Source organism: Chinchilla lanigera, unplaced genomic scaffold (assembly GCF_000276665.1).
Source record: "Chinchilla lanigera isolate Chin_1 unplaced genomic scaffold, ChiLan1.0 scaffold00071, whole genome shotgun sequence".
NCBI lineage: Eukaryota > Metazoa > Chordata > Mammalia > Rodentia > Chinchillidae > Chinchilla > Chinchilla lanigera.
The window spans coordinates 644,362-664,219 of NW_004955472.1; the positions used below are offsets into that span (position 1 = coordinate 644,362).

At 53.1% G+C, this 19,858-nt stretch overlaps 2 protein-coding genes across 4 annotated transcripts in view; both read left to right on the forward strand.

Moving 5' to 3' along the window:
* Positions 1 to 1,441, forward strand: part of Sit1 (signaling threshold regulating transmembrane adaptor 1) — a gene marked incomplete in the record, with an annotated part of 1,880 nt that extends 439 nt beyond the window's left edge. The window contains 4 exon segments of the mRNA XM_005401179.2: positions 105 to 240; positions 323 to 381; positions 488 to 549; positions 629 to 1,441. Coding sequence (XP_005401236.2) covers positions 105 to 240; positions 323 to 381; positions 488 to 549; positions 629 to 862 — 491 coding nt within the window.
* Positions 1,442 to 19,089: 17,648 nt separating this feature from the next.
* Cd72 (CD72 molecule) overlaps positions 19,090 to 19,858 on the forward strand; it is a gene marked incomplete in the record, with an annotated part of 7,440 nt that continues 6,671 nt past the window's right edge. For 2 of the 3 annotated variants that reach the window (XM_013522955.1, XM_013522956.1), the window contains 2 exon segments: positions 19,090 to 19,276; positions 19,365 to 19,481. In XM_013522955.1, the coding sequence (XP_013378409.1) occupies positions 19,195 to 19,276; positions 19,365 to 19,481 (199 nt within the window). 3 annotated transcript variants of the gene reach the window in all.

Below are 19,858 nucleotides of genomic sequence, written 5' to 3' on the forward strand. Positions count from 1 at the left end.
GGGCGGGGCAGGGCCTCGGCGGGCAGGGGTCACGAGGCCCACGCCCTGCCTGCCGCCGGGGCGGGGGCCGGCCCAGTCCCACACCCCCTCTTCTCACACCCCAGCGTTCCCCTCCGTACCCCAGGCCTGGGGCCTGTGGGCGCTCCTCGGCGCCGTGACGCTCCTGCTTCTCATCTCACTGGCTGCACTCTTGTTCCAGTGGACCCGCGCCCGCAGCGGGAGCCGGCCAGGGGACGCAGGGTGAGCAGAGGCAGACGGGGCAGGTGACTGAGGGCCCCTTGTCCACAGAAGTCCACACTCACCCCCTAACTCTGCATTGCAGCTCTGGAGCGTGTGTGGAAGAGGCGCCCCTGTATGGGAACCTGCACTATCTGCAGACAGGTAGGGCCCACCCAAGGGCGGGCACAGGGACAAGGTCCTGGGGGCCGGGATGCGGACACGCGGGAGAGGAACAAGAAGCAGACCGATTTCCCACTCCCTGTCCCAGGACGGCTGTCCCAAGAGCCGAGGCCGGGCCAACAGGACCCGTCCCCTGGAAGCTCTGCCAGGGTGAGTCTGCTGTGGTTACAGAGAAGGGGAGAAAGGGACTTCTCGCAGGGCCCAGGGAACTAACACCTTGCATCTCCAGGTTGCAGAGGAGGCGATGTGCTACACCAGCCTGCAGCTGCCGCCTGCCCAGGGCCGGACCCCCAGCCCTGGGGCTCCCATCAAGTACTCCGAGGTGGTGGTGGACTCTGAACCAAAGCCCCAGGCTGTGGACGCAGAGCCGGAGCTCTACGCCTCAGTGTGTGCCCAGACCCGCAGAGCCCGGGCTTCCTTCCCAGACCAGGCTTATGCCAACAGCCAGCCCGTGCCCAGCTGATGGGGCCTGGCAGTGGGGGCATGCACGGCCTGCGCCCCCATTACAGAGGCTCCTGGCACTCTGTTTGGGGTGTGCCTGTTTCCCAGCCATCCCTGAGGACAGCCAGCCGCTGCCCAGTCAGAGGTGACGATCTACCCAGAACCTCCTACCTACGCTGTGAGGGAAGCATCTCAGGGTACAGCACAGCAGGCCCTGGCTTCCCGAGGACGGAGCAGCAAAGGTAGTGGCCCCAACCCCACTTTTCTACCTATTCCTCTCAGCCCCAAAGTCCCAGGGACTCACTTCCTCCTCCTTCCGAATCAACCAGAGCCTCCCCACCCCCTCCCTCAGCGCCTACCCGACACTAGGTGTCTTCTCAGGCACCGGAAGTGGGCAGCCAGCAGGGAGGGGTAAGAGCCCCAGAGGATGTGGGTGGGTGTCATCTCTGGGAGCCCACAGACTGGAAGGGTCTTAAGGACCTGTAGACCTGAACAGTCCAAGCCTGGCTTCTGACTCGAGGACCCTGGCAGGAAAATACGGTCTCCATGCTGCTGTCTCTGTCATGTCCCCTACTTTTCAAATAAAACTTTTCTAAATGGGTTTAGATTTTTACCTAGAAGCCGGCAGGTCTGCAGCAGGTCTCACAGGGTGGTGGTGTGCGCTTTGCTGTCTGCACAGAGCGCTTCTGGTGCTGAGTGGGGAAGAGACCAAGGGGAGGATGGAGTGCAGCTCCTCAGCTGCCCCTGTTGCTGCAAGAACGTTCTCAGGGTTTGCACTGAGAGGCACCTATCACCCCTGGAGTCTGCAAGCCCACCCACCCAAAACTGCTCTCCCTTCACCCTCCAACTATGCCACCGCCCCTGCGAACCTGCTGGCCCAGCTCTTCCCGTCCCCATCGATGCCCTGCCCCCAGGAGTCCGTATGTACCCATCTGGGCATCAGGAGCCCCGTCTTCTCTCTGCCAGCCTTCTCTTCACTCCACCACTGTGCCAAGTCCACCCCATCTCTGCCTGTCTCTCAACTGTCCAGTGAAGCCAGACAGCTGCAAGCCTGGCAATAGCTTTGTTGCCACCACTTTCATTTAATCCCTATGCAATCTGCCCATCGCTTGCTATATTCTAAACCCCAGCCTCCTGCACTGTATAGCACAGGTTGCCATCAAGGTTAGAACTGTGGGCTTGGGAGCCAGGCCCCTGAGTTCAGATTCTACTTCTGCCACTTACCGAACAGCTATGGGTTCTTTTTTCCCCCGTTTTGTATTGTTTTGTTGAGACAGGTTCTTGATATGTACTCCAGGCTGACCTTGAACTCACTATGTAACTCAGGCTGGCCTTGAACTCTAGGTGATCTTCCTGCCTGAGTCTCCTGAGTGGGATTATAGGTGTGCACCGCCATGCTCAGTGTAGCTGTGTGTTCTTGACCAGTAAGCCCTCAGTTTCTCAATCTGTAAGATGGGGAGAATAGTAATAGTGCCTATTTTTAAGCATTTAAAAGAGAGTAAGTGTACAGTTATGCTAGGAAGTATTAGAATAAGATAAACATGGGATCCTCCAGGTGACCCATGCCTGTGATCCCAGCACTTGGTAGGCTAAGGCAGGAAGATTGCTGCAAGTTTGAGGCCAGCCTGGGGTACAGATGCAGAGAGAGAGAAAGACACACACACACACACACACACACAGAGAGAGAGAGAGAGAGAGAGAGAGAGAGAGAGAGAGAGAGAGAGGATTCTCTGAAGAACCTCATAGGCAGGAACATGACACATGCAGCTGGGAAAACAGAAGGACAGGTAACAGTCCAGCAGAGGGAACCACAAAGCAAAGGAAGAAACAGCTCTACACTGGTCAGCTCATCAGCTCTGTCACCTGGGCAGCAATGCACTCACTGTCTGTCTGTCTGTCTGTCTGTCTATCTCCTCAATCTGTCTTCTGGTCCCGGTCTGCGCCACCTTTCCCGGAACCCATCTCTGATCTGACCAACCCCTCATTCTGGCAAAAGCTCCAGTAGGGCAAGCTCCTCTCAGCTCCAGCTTTCCGTTGGGGGCAGGAAATAAATGCTTGATTTTGGGCCTGAGCGCGAGGCCTCCTCCACCTGGGCCTCTGCAGGTGCAGCTTGACAGACTTCTGAGGTTTGCAGGGCAAAACAGAGGGGATGCTGAGGTTTTTCACCTCCAAGATTCTCGTCTTTCCATGTAGAATCCCAAAGAAAACCACAGGGCAGGGAACCCTGTGCTTGCCTCTGGTGGTCTCAATTACAACGGGAGCCCCTGCCCAGAAACACCCTAATGCCCTGGGGATCCTTGGGCCTCTGAGGACCCCACCCCGGGCCTCCCCAGGAGCACCCAGGGCGCAGGGAGAGGCAGGAAGCTGGGGCTGTGTGGGAGGGAGGCTGGGGGCGGACACCGGATGCGGGCAACCACCGCAGTGGATGTGGGGTTCTCTGGTCGCTGCTCTCTAACGAGGGCTCAGGTGCTCGCTCTAGGAGGAGGGCTCCTCTCTGCACGAAGCGGGGATCGGGATCCCCCCACGCCGCTGGGACGAGCCAGAAAAAGGCTCATCAACCTAATGCTCCCAACCTAAGCCGCCAGCGTGGGCCCAGACCCTCTTCTTCCCCCAGCCGGACCGACGCGCTCAGGCCTGCGCTCCGGCGCCGTCCCCGGCTCTGCGCCTGCGTGGAGCTGCCGCGGCGCGCGGCACTCTGGGAGGTGTAGTCCTCCCGGGTTTGGGGCCGCTGCCACGCCCGGCCCGGCACTGGCGCGCGGCCCCGGCCCACTCGCCCTGCTCTGGGCGGCGAGACTGTCTCGGATGGCTCCCTCTTAAATTGAGTCTCCGCGAGTGATCCCACTCATTGGCCGTGGGAGTGTGACTTGGGCCGTCCGCCTTGCAGTCCGCAGCCCGCGTCTTTCGCCCCCTCTGTCCCGAGCCCCGCAGCCGCTCCGCTTAGCCCCGGGGCTGCTGCTCCGCCCGGCCGCGGCCCGGACAGCGGGGCGGCGGCTCCCGAGCTGACGCTGAACCCGGCGGCGGGAGCTCTGCGGCGCGCTGACCCCTCGGCCGGCCCAGTGCCAGACCTCCCCGTCTCCGCAGCCCGGGCCGCGCCCTTTGTGGACCCCTTTGTGCCCGGGGTCCAGCGTTCCAGCCCGGAGAGCCCGGTCCCCGTCCCACGAGGACTTTTCCTTTCCTTCCGAAATCTTAGTGACCCAAAGAGTAGGGTCTTTGGAGCCAAGATTCAAGAACGGGACCTTTTTGTTTGTTTGGTTTTGAGACAGGCTCGCCAGGCTTGCCTTGAGTGGACTACGCAGCCCACGCTGGGCTCAGGTTCTCGGCGACCCTCCTGCCCCAGCGTCCTACGTGCTGGGGTGCAGGTGAGCGCCGCGCCACCGCGCCTGCGGGGACAGGAGGTTCTCAACGAGTTAGTTATGGGTAGAGAGGGGCCCACTAGCCAGGACCCCTCTGTCTCTGGCTTTGTTCTGCAGTTGGTCAAAGTAAATTTATTTAAAAATCTTTCAGTTTTTTGAGACAGGGTCTCGCTGTGTAGCCCAGGCTGGCCTCGAGGTGGAAGTGTTCCTCCTGAGGCACCCTCCGAGTGCTGGGGCTGCAGGCGCACCCTGCTTGGTCAAAGAGTTCAAATACCAGACTGGCTTTGGCTACAAGGAAGGACATGGAGAAAGACCAAGTCTTAATGACTTCATTTTAACGTTGGACCCAGTCATCCCCAGAGCTAACTCTGCCTTCTAAACTTACCACTTATGTAAGCTAATAAGTTCCCTTTTGGCTTAAAAAAGTTTTCTATCTTTTGCAACCACAAGTCCTGACTAATTCTGTGGGGGAGAGCAGGCCAACGGCCAGCGGCCAGCGTACGCCGCTGCCCCGCTCAGCCCTGACGCCCAGCTCCTCGGGGAGGCGGCCTCCGCTCAGCGTTGACTCAGCCTCTTGCCTGGTCTGTCAGTTTCAGCAGCTGCACAGCTAGGAGGAGGTGGAGAGGTTTGTCCAAATTCACACCCTCTGCAGGGACCTGTGAGTCTTCCTGAACACCCTCAGACATGGGGCTCTCCCTACTGACCAGCTACACATTTCTAATCTTTTTTACTGATAAAACTTTTTATTTGAAACCAGATCTGCCTCTTTTGTTTGTATGTTTATTGTATTACTGGGAATTGAACCCAGGACCTACGCACCGAGCTACATTCTCAGCCTTTTATTTTTATTTTTTTGAGACACAGACTCCTTAAATTGTTAAATTGCCCACAGTGGGCTTAAACTTTCAGTCCTCCTGCCTCAGCCTCCCAGCGTGCTGAGAGTACCGGCATGAGCCACCATGCCCGACCAGTTCTTGTTACTTTTCTCCTGGATCTCTCTCCTGTATATGACAATCCTGGAGGATCTGAAAGCTCGGTCTTATGAACAGCCTAAATTGTGTGTGAGTGTCTTTCCCAGGAAAAGCTGTCTACATTTCCTCGCACAATTCTTTCATAGACCTAATTAGCAGTCCTCGTTTCTTCCACTGTTTTACTTGATTGGAGCCCCCCCCCCCTTTTCTGGGGATTAAACCTAGGAAGTGCTGAACTACCTTTTAATTTGTATTTTATTTATTTATTTATTTTAGACAGGGTCTCATTATGTGGTTCAGGCTGGTCTTGAATTCACTATGTCGTCCAGACTGGCCTTGAATTTGCAGTCTTCGGGTCTCAGCCTCAGGAGTAGCTGGTGTTAGGGACACGGGCCTCCACACTTGGTGATCAGCACCCCATTGGAGTGTGGATTTAAGAAGTGACTAGGTCATGGTATGGCGACACACACCTGTAATTCCAGCACTCTGAGACAGCAGAATTGCAAGTTTAAGCCTATCCTAGGCACTTTAGTGACTAATGAGACCTTGTCTCAAAATAAAAAATAAAAAAAGGGATGGGGGCTCCATGCAAAGGCCTTGGGTTCCATCCCCAGTAGTGCAAAAATACACAGATACATAAACAACTAAATAAAATTTAAAGAGGGATGCGCAAGGTCGTGAGTTCGGTTCCTGGTACCGGAGAAAAACCAAAAAACCAAAAAAAAAGAGGGCTGGGGATGTAGCTCAATGTGAAGGCCCTCAATTCCATCCTCAACACCACCAAAAGACCAAATAAACAACAATAATCAAAACACAAGCAAAAACAGGAGTAGAGTACGGCCCCACACAGCGGCAGCCCCTCTGTGTGGGGACCATGTCTGTGCCTCCCGGCCTTTGCTTGTGGAATGACTAAGTGAGGGTGTTGACTGCAAGGTCTTGGGGACAGTAGGAAGGACTGACCTGGCGGGGGCCTGGCGGGCCCCGGTAGACTTGGACGTGGCCGTGCTGGGGCCTCACGGTGAGGAAGGTGTGGCTCTTCAGGGCTCCCGGTCCTCCAGCTCCGGGTCCTCCAGCTCCCGGTCCTCCAGCTCCTGGGTCAGATACTTTCTCAGTCTCTGCTGCTTTTGCTTACATCTATCGGGATTTCTTCCCATTTTGCTAACTTGCTTTTCTGTTCTTTACTGTGTGTTCTCCACTTCCTCAAAGCATTTCATATTTCTTCTTCCACAACCTCCGTTAGACGTTTAATCATGGACGTGTCCTGTGCAGTGGGAGAAATCCAGATAGAATGTATAGCTCCGGCGGGGGTACGCCGCGGAGGGACTCCGTCCGCCAGGGGACGTTAGGGAACTTGTCAGAAGCGTTGTTGTCATTTGGTGCTGGGGATGGAACCCAGGACTTTGTGCTAAGCCTGTGCACATCACCGAGCCTCAGGCTCAGCTCTGGAAATGGCTTTAGTTGTCACGGAGAAGGCTGTGTAGTGGGAAGAGACCTATAACAAACAGGCCAGTTATCTACAGCAAAGGGTTCTCGCCCAGAGCGGGTGGTGCCGTGGCTGAGAAATCCTGGAATGGGGGTCGGGGCGTAGAAGGCTCGCTCCCCTCCCGTTCCCGTTCCTACTTCACAAGGCTGCGTGTTTAAGTCTTGTGGTTCTCAAGGGACTGTCGATAATATTTATACCCTCAGAGCAGGGGCAGGGCAGAGAGAAGCGTCCTGGGCGGATGGTGGCCCTAATGATGTCCTCCACAACTCCCAGCCACAGCGGGGGGCATTACTGGGGTGCAGCTGGGCTCCCAGCAGATCTTCCTCCAGACACGATCTGGAGAAAACCTCAGAGCAAGGGCAGGGGCCTTCCAGGCGTGAGGCGCTGGGTCCAATCCCAAGCACCAAGGAGAAAGGAAGGGAGGGAGGGAGGGGTGAATTCCTAGAGAGATCAGTGCCTCTGCTGGGTCTCCCTAACTTCTCAGAAAACTGACGTGGGCTGAATTTCTTGGCCTCTGAAGTTGGGAGGATACAGACAAAGCAGGGGACAGAGGCCTGGCGGCAGAGACCCGCGCAGCCCTGCCAAGCTGGGAGAGCCTGGAGATGTGTGTTCAGTTCAGCGCGAGAGTTCTGCGAACTAGAAAGTGAACCAGAACTAGAAATCTTCACAGATAATTCAACGGAGAGAATAGTCATTTTCTAGACCCAAGACAGCTCTAGAAAAGTACATAAAAGAAATATCTCAAAACAAAATGACAAAAATAAATAGATGCAAATCCTGTGGTGAAAGATGGGAAACTGGAACAGACCCAGGAGACTCACCCTGCAAGTGCTGCGGGTTCCAGGAGAAAAGGGGACAGGAAAAGAGGGGTCATAAACAATAGGTGATGTTTCTCTGCACTGAAGACTTAAGCTCCACATTGGATTGGCAGGAAAAGACACACAGTCATATACAGGTAAAAAAACCTGAAATTCTAAAGAATTAGAAACCTTACACACTTTCAGCCAGAAAGCAAGTTCTTTCTTCTCATCTGAGCCCTGATAGCTAAAAAAAAGCACAATAAAATGTGAGCAGGACACATGGTAGAGGCCTATAATCCCACCTAATTGGGAGGCTGAGGCAGGAAGATCACAAGTTCGAGGCCAGCCTGGGAAATGTAGTGAGACCTTATTTTAAAATAATTTTTTTGGTTTTTTTATTGAAGTTTTTAAAGGAGGGCGGTGTCTGGGAGCCAGGTGCAGTGATGCACACCTATAATCCCAGAACTCTGGGAAGTTGAAGCAGGAGGATTACAAATTCAAGCCCAGCCTGGGCAATTTAGTAATTTAGCAAGACTCTGTCTCCAAGTAAAAGATGAAAAGGCCTGGAGATGTAGCTCAGTGCGAAGGCCCGGGGTTCAGTGCCCAGTGCTGTGGGCAGGTGCAGAACGGCCAGGATATAGCTCAGCAGGGCCTGCTCGGTGAGCCTCTGAATTCAATCCGCAGTGCCACAATACAAAACACAAATACTGAACGTGGGCTGATGGAAGAAAAGGTCTAAACCTGGGGCCAGCCACGGAGGACTGACAGGTGTCTGAAGCCTTACAGAATCACGAAACACCTCATCTGAGAAAGAACCTCATCTGAGAAACTCTTTCCCTCCCTCCCTTTTTTTTTTGAGACAGAGTCTCACCATGTAGTCCAGGCTGGCCTTGAACTCACTATGTGGCCCAGGTTGGCCTCCAATTCGTGGCAATTTTCCTGCCTCAGCCTCCCAAGTGCTGGGATCACTATCATGCACTATCATGGCAGGGGATAGAGGCCTGGGGGTAGAGACCTGTGCGGTGGTGTGTACTATCATGTCCAGCTCTCGATCCTTTCTGTCTCTCTCTCTCTCTCTCTTTCTCTCTCTCTCTCTTTCTCTCTTAACTTCCTTTTTCCCTCCCTCCCTCTCTCCCTTTCTTCCTTCCTTGTTTTTGGTACTGGGGCTCACACTCGGGTCACTCTACCACTAAGCTACATCCCTAACCCTTTCTATTTTGAAACAGGGTCTCACTAAGTTTGCCCAGGATGGCTTTAAACTGGCAATCCTCCTGCCTCAGCCTCTCACGTAGCTGAGCTTACAGGCATGAGAAATACTTCGAGAAGATACTCTAACCAAACAACTGAATCAGAACAGAGGTTTCAAGATAGGGGAAAATGACGAGAAGAGGAAAGAAAGCAGTGAGGAGCAACGAGCCATGGTCTATATATTTATACCTAACTCTATTTATACCATGTAATGCACATGCTGAATAAAAACTCACAGCAGAGCACACCATAAGGGAACTTCTAATAAGGACTAAAGTGTCTTAATGTAAGTCTGGAATCAGATGGCAAGGGTGAGGGGAAGGGAAGAGTGTTTTGGAAGTCAGAGGGGCGAAAGCCGGGAAAGAAAACGGGAAGAAGGAAGGGTAGTGAAAACACCCAAAGCTCACACTCTACCGTGGGGAGGAAGTGGAAGGTAATCACAATATTTTCGGAGTAGTTGTCACTGTATTTTCATACGTTAAAGAGTCATGCGTGTCCACTATCTGAAAGCAGGGACCGAGAAGGTGACTATTAATAGAATGACAAACTGGAAATGTTACAAACAGTAATTTATTTGATCCAAAAAGATAAAGATTTAACAATAATGTTTTGAAGACATTAGTAATGTCTTGAAAACAAGATAGAAAAAAAATAAAACTGAATATACCACTCACTATAAGTGAATACAAGCCAGGTGTGGTGGCACGTGCCTGTAATCCCAGCACTCGGGAGGCTGAGGCAGGAGAATTGTTGCTAGTTTGAGACCAGCCTGGGCTACAAAGTAAACTCAAAGCCAGACCCAGTCTCAAAAAGACAACAACAACAAAAAATTTGGGAAGGGCGATAGGAACATTTTGCATTTTAAAAAATATTTTGTATTTTGATTGTGATAGCTGTTACATGACTGAATACATTTGCCAAATTTGTAGTGTTTTTTGTTTTGTTTTGTTTTGTTTTAAGATAAGATCTCACCAGGTAGTTTAGGGTGGTCTGGAACTCACTATGTAGCCCAGGCTGGCCTCAAACTTGTGGTGATCCTCCTGCTTCAGCCTCTTGAGTGCTGGTATTACAATGTGGGCTACACTAGGCCCTTGTTTTATTATTATTATTTTTTTAATTACTGAGGGGATGGTGGTATAGCTCAGTGGTAGAACACTTACCTAGTATGCATAAATTCCTGAGTTTAATCCCCAGCACCACTATACACACACGTACATATATACACAAACATATATAACGAGAGAAATTTACCAAATATACATGTACATATATACATAAAATTATATATACATACCTATATAAAAGCTATATGTGTGTATATACATGTACATATATAGTGAAAATATGTGTGTGTGCAGACAGAGAGAGAGGGAGAGAGAGGGGGGAGAGAAATTTACCACAAACTGCCGGGCGTGGTGGTGCAGGCTGTAATCCCAGTACTCGGGAGGCTGAGGCAGGAGGATCGTTGCGAGTTCAAGACCAGCCTGGGCTACAAAGTGAGCTCAAGTTCAGCCTGAACTGCATAGCGAGACACTGTCTCAAAAAGACCAAAAAAAAAAAAAAAGAAAAAAGAAATTTACCACAAACTGTGAGACCACTCAGTACCTTAATAGCAAAGGAGAGAATTACTCAGTGGAACAAAGCAGAGAATCCCGAATGAGGCGATTGTCTGCATAGAGACATGACCATTAACCTCACTGGAGAAGGTGAGTTCCTGGCACCCAGCCATTTTCAGCAGGGGCCTCCGTTTGGGCGCGGCAGCAGGTAGGGCGACGGCGGCGGAGAAATGAGGGGCCACCGCAGGCTCCAGGCTGCCCCACAGCCCTGCTGGTCCTTTCGCTCCTGGCTCTCTGCATCTTCTCACCCCCGCGTCCGTCCTGGGAACCTCTAGGATCAGGAGCAAAGATGCCTCTCAGAGAGCGTTCAGCGAGCTCCCACAGGCGACCGTGTCACAAGGTACCAGCTGCATGGTCGTGTGACAGTGCTCTGTGCCACTGTTAGGTGAAAAGTATACGTGTGTGTAGCTGGGCCCAGGGGTGCACACCTGCAGTCCCAGCATCCTGAGTGGCAGGGGCAGGGGCACTGTAAGTTTGAGGCCAATCTGGGCTGTTTAGCGATTCAGTGGGACCGTCTCAAAGTTAAATAAAAAGGGCTGGGGATGTAGCTAAGTGCAAAAGACAAGAATGTTTGTATGTACGGTCATGTGGAGCTTCGTGATGGTGCATGTTCTGAGGGATGCATCATCAGGTGGGTTTTTCCTTGTGCCCTTGCTGTAGCATGTACTTAAATCTAGATGGGCACTGTAGTCAGGGTTTGCAAGGGAGTAGGTTTAACAGAGGACACATAATTTATAAGATTATTTTATAACATTTACCCAAAAAGTCAAATACAGAAGAGTGCAAGAGATTTGTCTACGCCCTGGAGACCCAAAAAATCCACAGCAACATCCTGCATGAGTCCAGCTAAGGACCTAGAGCCCATGGCAATGTCTCATGCAAGTCTGTATCGAAGATCTGCGCTGGGAAGGCCCAAAGGTCAGGGGTGGAAGCTAGAAAGTCTGGCCAGCAGGATGAAGGATCTGTGCCAGCAGGTTGAGTGATCTGCACTGGAGCCAGGAAGCAATGCTCAAGGTAAGACCAGAGCTCCCCTAAAGAGAACCACAGCCATCCTCAGCAAGGTCCTGAGCTCCTCCGATGATGATAACAGCCAAGTTCATATCAGGAAAGCCAGTGTGACAAGCTTCTCCAGGAGAACCAACAGCACCCTCTTCCCCTCCAGTTCTCCTTTCATGCTGTTGGCAACACCCCTCAGATGGGCCCTCCACACCCAGCACCACGCTGACTCAGTTCAGCTGGGGGTTACAAGTGACCATTGGTTAAATCACCACAATGGGAAAATAAATAAATAAAGAAACAAACAAACAAACAAACAAATAAATAAAAATTTAGATGGGCCACATTGTTGCATCCATAAGCTGTATACTGCAGCCATTGCTTCTAGGCTACAAACTCTTGCTGCACGCTCTTGTACTGGATAATGGGTCAACTGTAACACATTACTAGCATTTATGAGCCTAAACATATCTGAAAACAGAAAAGTTACAGTAAAAGTACTAGGCAGTAGAAATTTTTCAGCTCCGTTACAATCTTATATGTCTCCCGTCCTATGCGTGGCCTGTCATTGACCAAAACAATGGTGTGCAGTGCAGGACCATACATATCCGTAAGTGAACATACATATCCTAATGGTTCTGCTTCTCTGGTAGAGCCCTGGCTAGACAAAGGACATATAGGTGTTCATTGCATTATTCTTTCAGCTTTCCCTTATGCTTAACATTTTGAAGTTTTGAAGTAAAATGCTGGGGGAAAAATATGTACAAAGGATTCTAACCTCAATAGAAGAGCAAATTCAACTGGCTAAGAAGCAGGAAAATCTGCTAGAGTCAGAGACACACAATCTAGTGTCTCTCCATCTCTCTCTCTCTCTCTCTCTCTCTCTCTCTCTCTCTCTCTATCTATCTATCTAATCTTTTATTTACTTATTTTTGTAAGTTGCCCTGGCTGGGCTTGAAATTGTGATCCTCCTGCCTCAGCCTCCCAAGTGCTGGGATTATAGGCATGTACATCATGCCTAGGTAGGGACAGGTAATTTAAAGTAAAAATGGCATATTGCCCTACTTTCATGGTGGAAAACGGGCTGAAGCCCACCGGAGAGCCCCTGCAGAACACAGGCCCTGAGGAGTACTCCACACCCCAGGGCTGAGGTGGCCCCGCCAGTTCTGGGGCCAACAGTGTTTGCCACGCTTCACCCTTGGCTCAGATCTCCTGTCCTGCGTTAAGTTCATGATGTCACTGCTTCTTCAGTTCAGTTTCTTTAAAAAGAAGAAAGAAGAGGAAGAGAAATAAAAACTGACAGTGTGGCCAGTGGAGCAAAGTAAAATCCCCATTGCTTGGGTTGGTGCTAAGGCTGACATTCACTTTCCTCCCCTAGTGCCTAGCTGGCCTACCTGGTGAGCAACTCAGCTTCATCTCTGCGGGCTCTGACCCTGATGACTGGGCCCTTCTCATGGTGGTCAGAGTGGCCCACTGTGGATATACGAGGTCTGATTAAAAGATACAGTGAATGCCTAACTTAAAAGTCTTGGATTACAGTAAAAGACACATTGCCATTAGGCTCCCTCAAAGTACCCTAAATACTCCCCCTTACTATGAGCACACTTCTCCAGTCATTCTTGGCAATGTCTCTTTACAGTAATAAGTTTTATTTTTACTTTAATTAACTCAGTGTATTGGTACATTTTAGACAGATGTAATGATCGCGTTGGTCATGGGGAATTTGTACCTGTACACAATGTCTTGATTCTTTTATTTTCCCCATTCCCCTCCCTCCCTTCACCTCCTCCCCTCCTTATTTACAAATCTTTGTTTCATTTTTCTCCTTTCTTTTTTTCCTTTCCCTTCCTTCCTTTCCCCTCCCCCCAGTTCCCCTTTCCATTTGAACAATTTCTTTCTATTTCACAATATCTGTTGTACATTTTGGTCTTTACTTGCATTTTCAGCTATAAGTTTTCTTAAATGTAGACGTTCACCTTATCTTTCGGTCACCCTTGCAGCACAGAGGCTGGAGCACCGCAGGGGTCCCTGCCATGCAGATCCCTCCTCCGGCTCCTTCCCCTAGCACACCCCACCGCCTCGTGATACTCAGGACCCATCACCTCTGCCAGGACACCCGCTGCACACTGGCACGTAAGCCGGGGTAGCCAGGCTGTGCTGCTCAGTGCGGAGAGCTTGACTGGATCAACAGCCTCTCTAAGCACCCTTTCACCTTCCGCTTCCCCTCTGCGCAGTCATCTCCATAGCTTCCCTCTAAATTCCTGAGGATGGACATCTAGTAGCTCACCCTACCCCTGATTTCCTGGCCACTGACCTGCCCATGGAGTGCCCAGCCTTGAGGGTATTGCCCACTTGCTTATTTCAACTTGGTGGGGCCGGGAGGGCCAGCGGGGACAGAAGCCACAATACTTGGGGCTCGCACTGCCTCCTCAGCAAGGGTTTGCCCCCTTCACAGGGGCATAGGTGCCACGGTGTCTGACATCTTCGGAGAAGCAGTCTCATGGGGCAGCCTTTGGCTGCAGTCCTTTTGGTCGTCCAGGTAGTTCACAGCGAGACTATGACCCTCAGAGCCAGTTCCCGAATTTGTACAATAAACTGGTTGGCAGAAGGGGAAGGAAAAATGATTATGATCCAACATGTGTATGTACCATTTTCCCAAGATGAGTATAATCATTTGTATTGAAAACACGTACTGCTAAAACAGAAAACCGGCTTGGCTCTCTAAAATCGATTAGCTGGGTGTGGTGATTCATGCATTCGGGAGGCTGAGGCAGAAGATTTCAATTTTTTTTTTTTTCCGGTACCAGGAATCAAACTCACGACCTTGCGCTTGCCAGGCAGGCGCTGTGCCGCCGAGCTAAATCCCCAGCCCCAAGATTTCAAATTTGAGGCCAGTCCGGGCTACATAGTGAGTTCAGGGCCAACTGGGACCACATAGGGAGATCCTATTTCACACACACACACATTTCCAAGTCTGAAACGCCTGAGAAGTGCCTCTCCCCTTGAACTTTTTGTACATAAACTAAGGTTAATCTTAGACTCCCTCTACCCTACGCTTATGCAATTTATTTTCTGACCCAAATTTTAGTTTTCAGTGTGTGCTATCACTTATTCTGTGTTTCTTTTTCCACATCTGGGGCTGAAGACCAGTGCTGTACCCACACAGCTACACCCTCAGCTCTTTTAAAAAAATTATTATTTTTTATTTTGAGGCAAAGTCTTCTTAAACTGCCCAGGCTGGTCTGTGCCCTGGGGTCCTTCTGCATCAGCCTCCTGAAAAGCTCGGATTACCGGTGTGCAGCAGCACACCCTGCCATTAGGGTTCACATGTGGAGGTCGCCCCAAGCCTCCTGTGCTCAAAGGCGGGGCTGTCGAAAAGTGGCGGGAGGGTGGTGTGCTCGCTCTCAGTGTGACGACGGGGTGGGGGCTGGCCGGAAGAGGGGTCAGGGGGTGAGGTCTGAGGGCGCCTCCCCGCACCTCTCCCTTCTCTGCCTCCTGGATGGTGGAAGGAGCAGCCGTCCTGGGCCCAGGCCCTCCAGCCCCGGGCCGGCTGTGCGAGGGCTGAGCCTGCTGAAACACCAGCCCAGACGAACCTCCCCTCCTCCGAGTTGTGGGTTGTGGGTATTTTGTCCCGGAGGCAAGAAAGTGACCAAAACGCCACCTTCGCGTGGTCTTCAGGACCCTTTATTGTGCGGCTTGGAGGCATCGGCTTCCCCTGCTGGGTGTTGGAGTTTCTTTCTATCTTATCTGTGTTAACACTGTCTGCAGCACAGAATGATCACACTCACCGTGTGGAGCTGGTGACGTGCAAAACACGTTCTAACACGTTCGGTCCTTCCCACCCCCGCCCTCCCCTCCCGCCCCTCTCCCTCCTCTCTCGGGCTGCTTCCCAGCGACATTTGGATCTTGAGTTCTCTTTTTGACTAGTGTTTTGTTTCCTTTTCAGCTTTGTGCCGTCAACATGAAGATGCCTTCCGTGTCACTATTCAAGACAGGGCAGGGCCAGGGAGAGGCCTGGGGCCAGTCGCTGGAGATCAATCGGTAGCTTTCTTTGGTCTCAAGAATCAAAGAGTTGAAAGTAGCTGGGCATGGTTGTTTGTATCAGTAATCGCAGCAGTCTGGGAAGCTGAGGCAGGAAGAGCCCAAACTCAAGTCCAGCCTGGGCGGCTGAAGCAGGAAGAGCTCAAACTCAAGTCCAGCCTGGGCAACTTAGTGTCTTAGTGAGACCCTGTCTTTAAAAAAAGGGCTGAGGGTGTAGCTCAGTGAAAGGTTACTGGGTTTAATTCCCAGCAATACACACACACACACACACACACACACACACACACACAGAGAAAAGAACCATAAATTCCTTTCATGATTCTATCAGCTAGCTCACAGCTCTCCCTCTTGACTCTGAAGCTCCGATGGATTTGTGGGGGGCAGGACTGGAGATTAAACCGAGCACCTCGCACATGTTAGCCAAGTGTCATACCACTGATCTACATCCCCAGACTAAGACACTCTTTTCTGGTCTTTTTTCTTTTTTTGGTACCAAGAATTGAACTCAGGGCCTCATGCTTGCCAGGCAGGTGCTGTGCTGCTGTGCCACATCCAGGCCCTCAAGACACAATTTTTCTTTTTTTTTTTTTGAGACAAGGTCTTATGGTGTAGTTCAGGCTGGCCTTGAGTTTACTATGTAGCCCAAGCTGGCCTCAAACTTGTAGTCCTGCCTTGGCCTCCTGAGTGCTGGGATTACAGGCATGCACCACCACACCTGGCTTCCAAAACACATTAAGGAGGTCTTTGCTGAAGTTTATATCTCTTGCCTTTAGCAACTGCACTTTTTTTTTTTCTGTCTTTTTGAGACAGGGTCTCACTACGCAGTTCAGGTTCCAGGGGCTAGGGTGTGGACATCTGGGGAAGGTCATCCTCCTGTCCACACTCTGTCCGTCAGGGGCTTCCCAGAGGCCAGAGAGCTACAGCAATGATGACAGGTATAATCGGACTTTCAGATTCCAGGGAGACCCTGATGTCGGCTGAACTTCACTGAAGTTATTACAGAGGAGTCTCTTCCCACAAAGCCAGTTCTTCCGGTGCCCTCACAGCTGGGACCCCGTCTTGTCCACTCGAATGACCCATTTCCTACGAAGAGCAGGGAAGAAGTCAGGAGAGGGCAAGAAGCAGGCTTTGATGTTTGTCCTCTCGGGTCTTGGACGTGACTGTAGACCTGGAAAAATGGAAATGTCGGCACCGGCCCTGCATCTCATAAAAGCCTGCATGCTCCTTGCAGGCTTTTGGGCAGCTCTGGGGCAGCTCGGAGCCACAGGTGTCCTTTCTGATGTCCAGCCTTGGGGTGCAACGTGGATGTCAACACTGCAAAGACCTACTGCCACGGCTGGGGAGGGAGGGCAGGGACCCCCATTCGTACAAGAGGGCTACAGGCGGCCTGCGAGGTGGGCGGCAGGCAGAAGGCCGTGGGGAGGGGGCTGCTATCAGCAGGGGGCTGGAGAGACACGCAGACCAAGTCCGTGGAAACACCCGGGGCGCAGGGGGTGCCCGGCTTGGCTCAGCCCACTGCGGCCAGTGCCTCCTTCTCGAGCCTCTCCAGGGTCACGCTGGCCTCGTGCCCACTGGTCCTGCTTCCGCGTGCACATGGGAAGCTCTGGCACTTCACCTGGCATTCAGGGCATGTGCACCTGTGGATTAGTTCTAAAACCTGGGTCACTGCTTACAGTTTATGGAAGCTCCGAAAATCTCCCTGCGATTTACTCCCACTGCCCATACCCACCCCTGTATACCTCAGCCGCAGTGCCCGACTGTCCCCACTCAGCCCTGCCACCAGCTGCCCTGAGGTCCCTGGGGAGTCACCAGCACACACCACCACCGTATGTGGGGACCCTCCCAGGGTGCTCAGGGGAGGGGCCTGGGCTGTTGGAAAGTTTAATCAAGTGGAGGCGGTTAACAGCTGCGGGGCACCTTAGGAAACAGTGCCTTGGAAAGGAAACGCCTATAGAATCTGTTGCTGTGACCTATGGTGACTTTTCTGAAAATGGCCCACGGTTCCCTGCCGTGGCAAAAAGGGACAGCTCCCACGGGGGCCTGCAGGTCTCATCCTCCCTGTGGGGTGCCCCCTCCAGACCACACACAAACGCATACCCCTGCCCTCTTCAGACATTCCTCAGGTGACAGGCGCTGTCTGCCCCAGCGGTCACTTCCCCGGGGCAGGCTGGATCATGCTGCTCAGCAGAGCTCTGCAGCCCGTCATGGTGCCTGCCGCACGCCACCAGACACATGAACTGTTGGTGTGCTGAGGACATCTGTCCCCTTCCCTTTTCCTGCCCACAGCTGCTAGAGGGGTTTCTGAGTGGGCGGATGTGGCTCATAAAGGCATGGCTTCTTCACACCTCCATACTTTGTCTGTGCTCAGCTCCTCCCCCACCCCCTGCAGCTGCAGGCCCTTTTGAGGTTCCTGGAACTGTCTCAACCCAGTAGCAGAACACTGGGGTACACCCTTGGGCCTGGCTGTGTAGCAGCCCCATCTCCCCTACCTGGATCCCCTCTCTTCACCAGCCAGGCCCTCATCACCTACGACAATGGCTTCTCGGCCCCTGAGGTCTCCCCAACAAATGTTCCTTTTATTTGGGCCTGGGTGTAAAGGGACAACGTTGGGGCTTATTTTTCTGGTGCTGGGGATTGAACCTAAGGTATGGCGCTCATGCTCTACGGTAGAGCTGCATCCCCAGCTCCCGGCACCTTTGCAAAGAACTTTTTTTTGGTGGTGGTGGTAGTGGTGCTAGAGATTGCATCCAGGATCTTGTTCATGCTAGGTAATCTCTTTATCCCTGAGCTATAAATTCCCAGCCCTTTTTATTTTTATTTATTTATTTTTTAAAGATAGTGCCTTGCTATGTTCCTCACACTGGCTTTAAACTGGTAATTCTCCTGCCTCAGCCTTCTGAGCAGCTGGATTACAGGTGTGCACCACCACCTCTGACTAGGAGGCTGCTACACTTCTTGGTCACTGTGCAGCTCATGGCCCCCTTGTTCCCTGCAGGGTGCACAGGGTCGGGACTGCCGCAGGCCCCCAGGCGCTCTAGCCCCTTTCAGAGGCTCTGCCTCCTGGGCTCTCCTCCCTGGATGCAGCTTGGATGTGGAGACAGAGGGCACCACAGGCTGGCAGCCTCCATGTGGAAGAAAGAGGGGCTTGGCCGGCCGTAGGTATGACCAGCTGGACAGCAAAGTGGAAGGCGTGGGGCAAAGCCTGAGGCGAGAGTCCGGGCTGTTTACTGGGAAATCAGCAAGGAGTCTGAGCGAGGACACCCCCGTGTGGCACTTCAGTGAGGCCAGCGGGGGAGCGGCTGGATCGCCCGAAAGCCCAACCCGATGGGGGGCATGCGCCTCACTGAAGCGCCCAAGTAAGGAGCCCCTTTCTGGGAGTCCACGGACCTACCGGAAACCCCCAAATGAAGCGGCGCCACGGCCAGTCCCACCCTAGAGGGCTGGCGGGGAGACGGTCCGGCCCGCTGGGCAGGGATGAGCTGGCAGGCAGGAGGGGAGGGAGGGTGCGGAGGGCGGAGAGCTGGACGGACACACGGGTGCACCTCAGCAGGATGGGGCCAGACGGGGCCTGGGACACCTGAAGCGAGGGGACGCACTTGCGCAGCCCGCGCTGGGCCCTGGACCTCCGCGCCCGGCCCTGCCCCTCGGGCTCCGACCCAGGGATGCCTTGCGGTTGGCTGAGCCCATCTGTCGGCGACGCGCTCGCACCTTCCTCTTTTGCGTCGGGAAGTCAGAGGCGAAGCGTAGTCACAGACGGCACACTGAGCCTACGGCGAGCGGCCGCGCGGCCAAGGAGGCTGGGCCGGGGATGCCAGGGGGCCGGCGGGGGCGCAGGTGCTGAGGGCCATGGCTGAGGCCGTCACCTACGCGGACCTGCGCTTTGTGAAGGCGCCGCTGCAGAAAAGCCTCTCGGGCCGGCTAGGGCCGGGTAAGAGGGAGGCGCCTTCCTTGACCCTGCACCCCTAACCCGTGGTGGCCGGTTCCTGACTCCCGCCCGGGGTTCCTTTCCTCCGCAGAGGCGGGGGCCTACGAGGACGGCGACGCGGACGGGGAGCTCACCTACGAGAACGTGCAAGTGCCCACAGCCCCAGGCGGGGCGGGCGGGGCTTCCTCGGGGCGAGGGGACCAAACAGGTGGGGGCCGGGTGCGCTCCGCGGGTGTCTCCGGCGGGGAGACGGGAAGGAGGGCGGGTTTTGGGAAAGAGAGGACCGAGAACAGGCTAAAAGGGAGCCTAGCCTGGGGCTGGGGATTCAGCTCAGCGGCACAGCGCCTGCCTGGCAAGCGCAAGGTCATGAGTTCAATTCCCGGTACTGGAAAAAAACCAAAAAAAGAAAAAGAAAAAGAAAAAGAAAAAGGAGCCTAGCCGGGCGTGGTGGCGCACGCCTGTAACCCCAGCATCCGGGAGGCTGAGGCAGGAGGATCCTCATGAGTTCCAGACCAGCCTCGGCTACAAACTGAACCGCACAGCGAGACTCTGTCTCAAAAAGATATAAATAAATAAATAAATAAA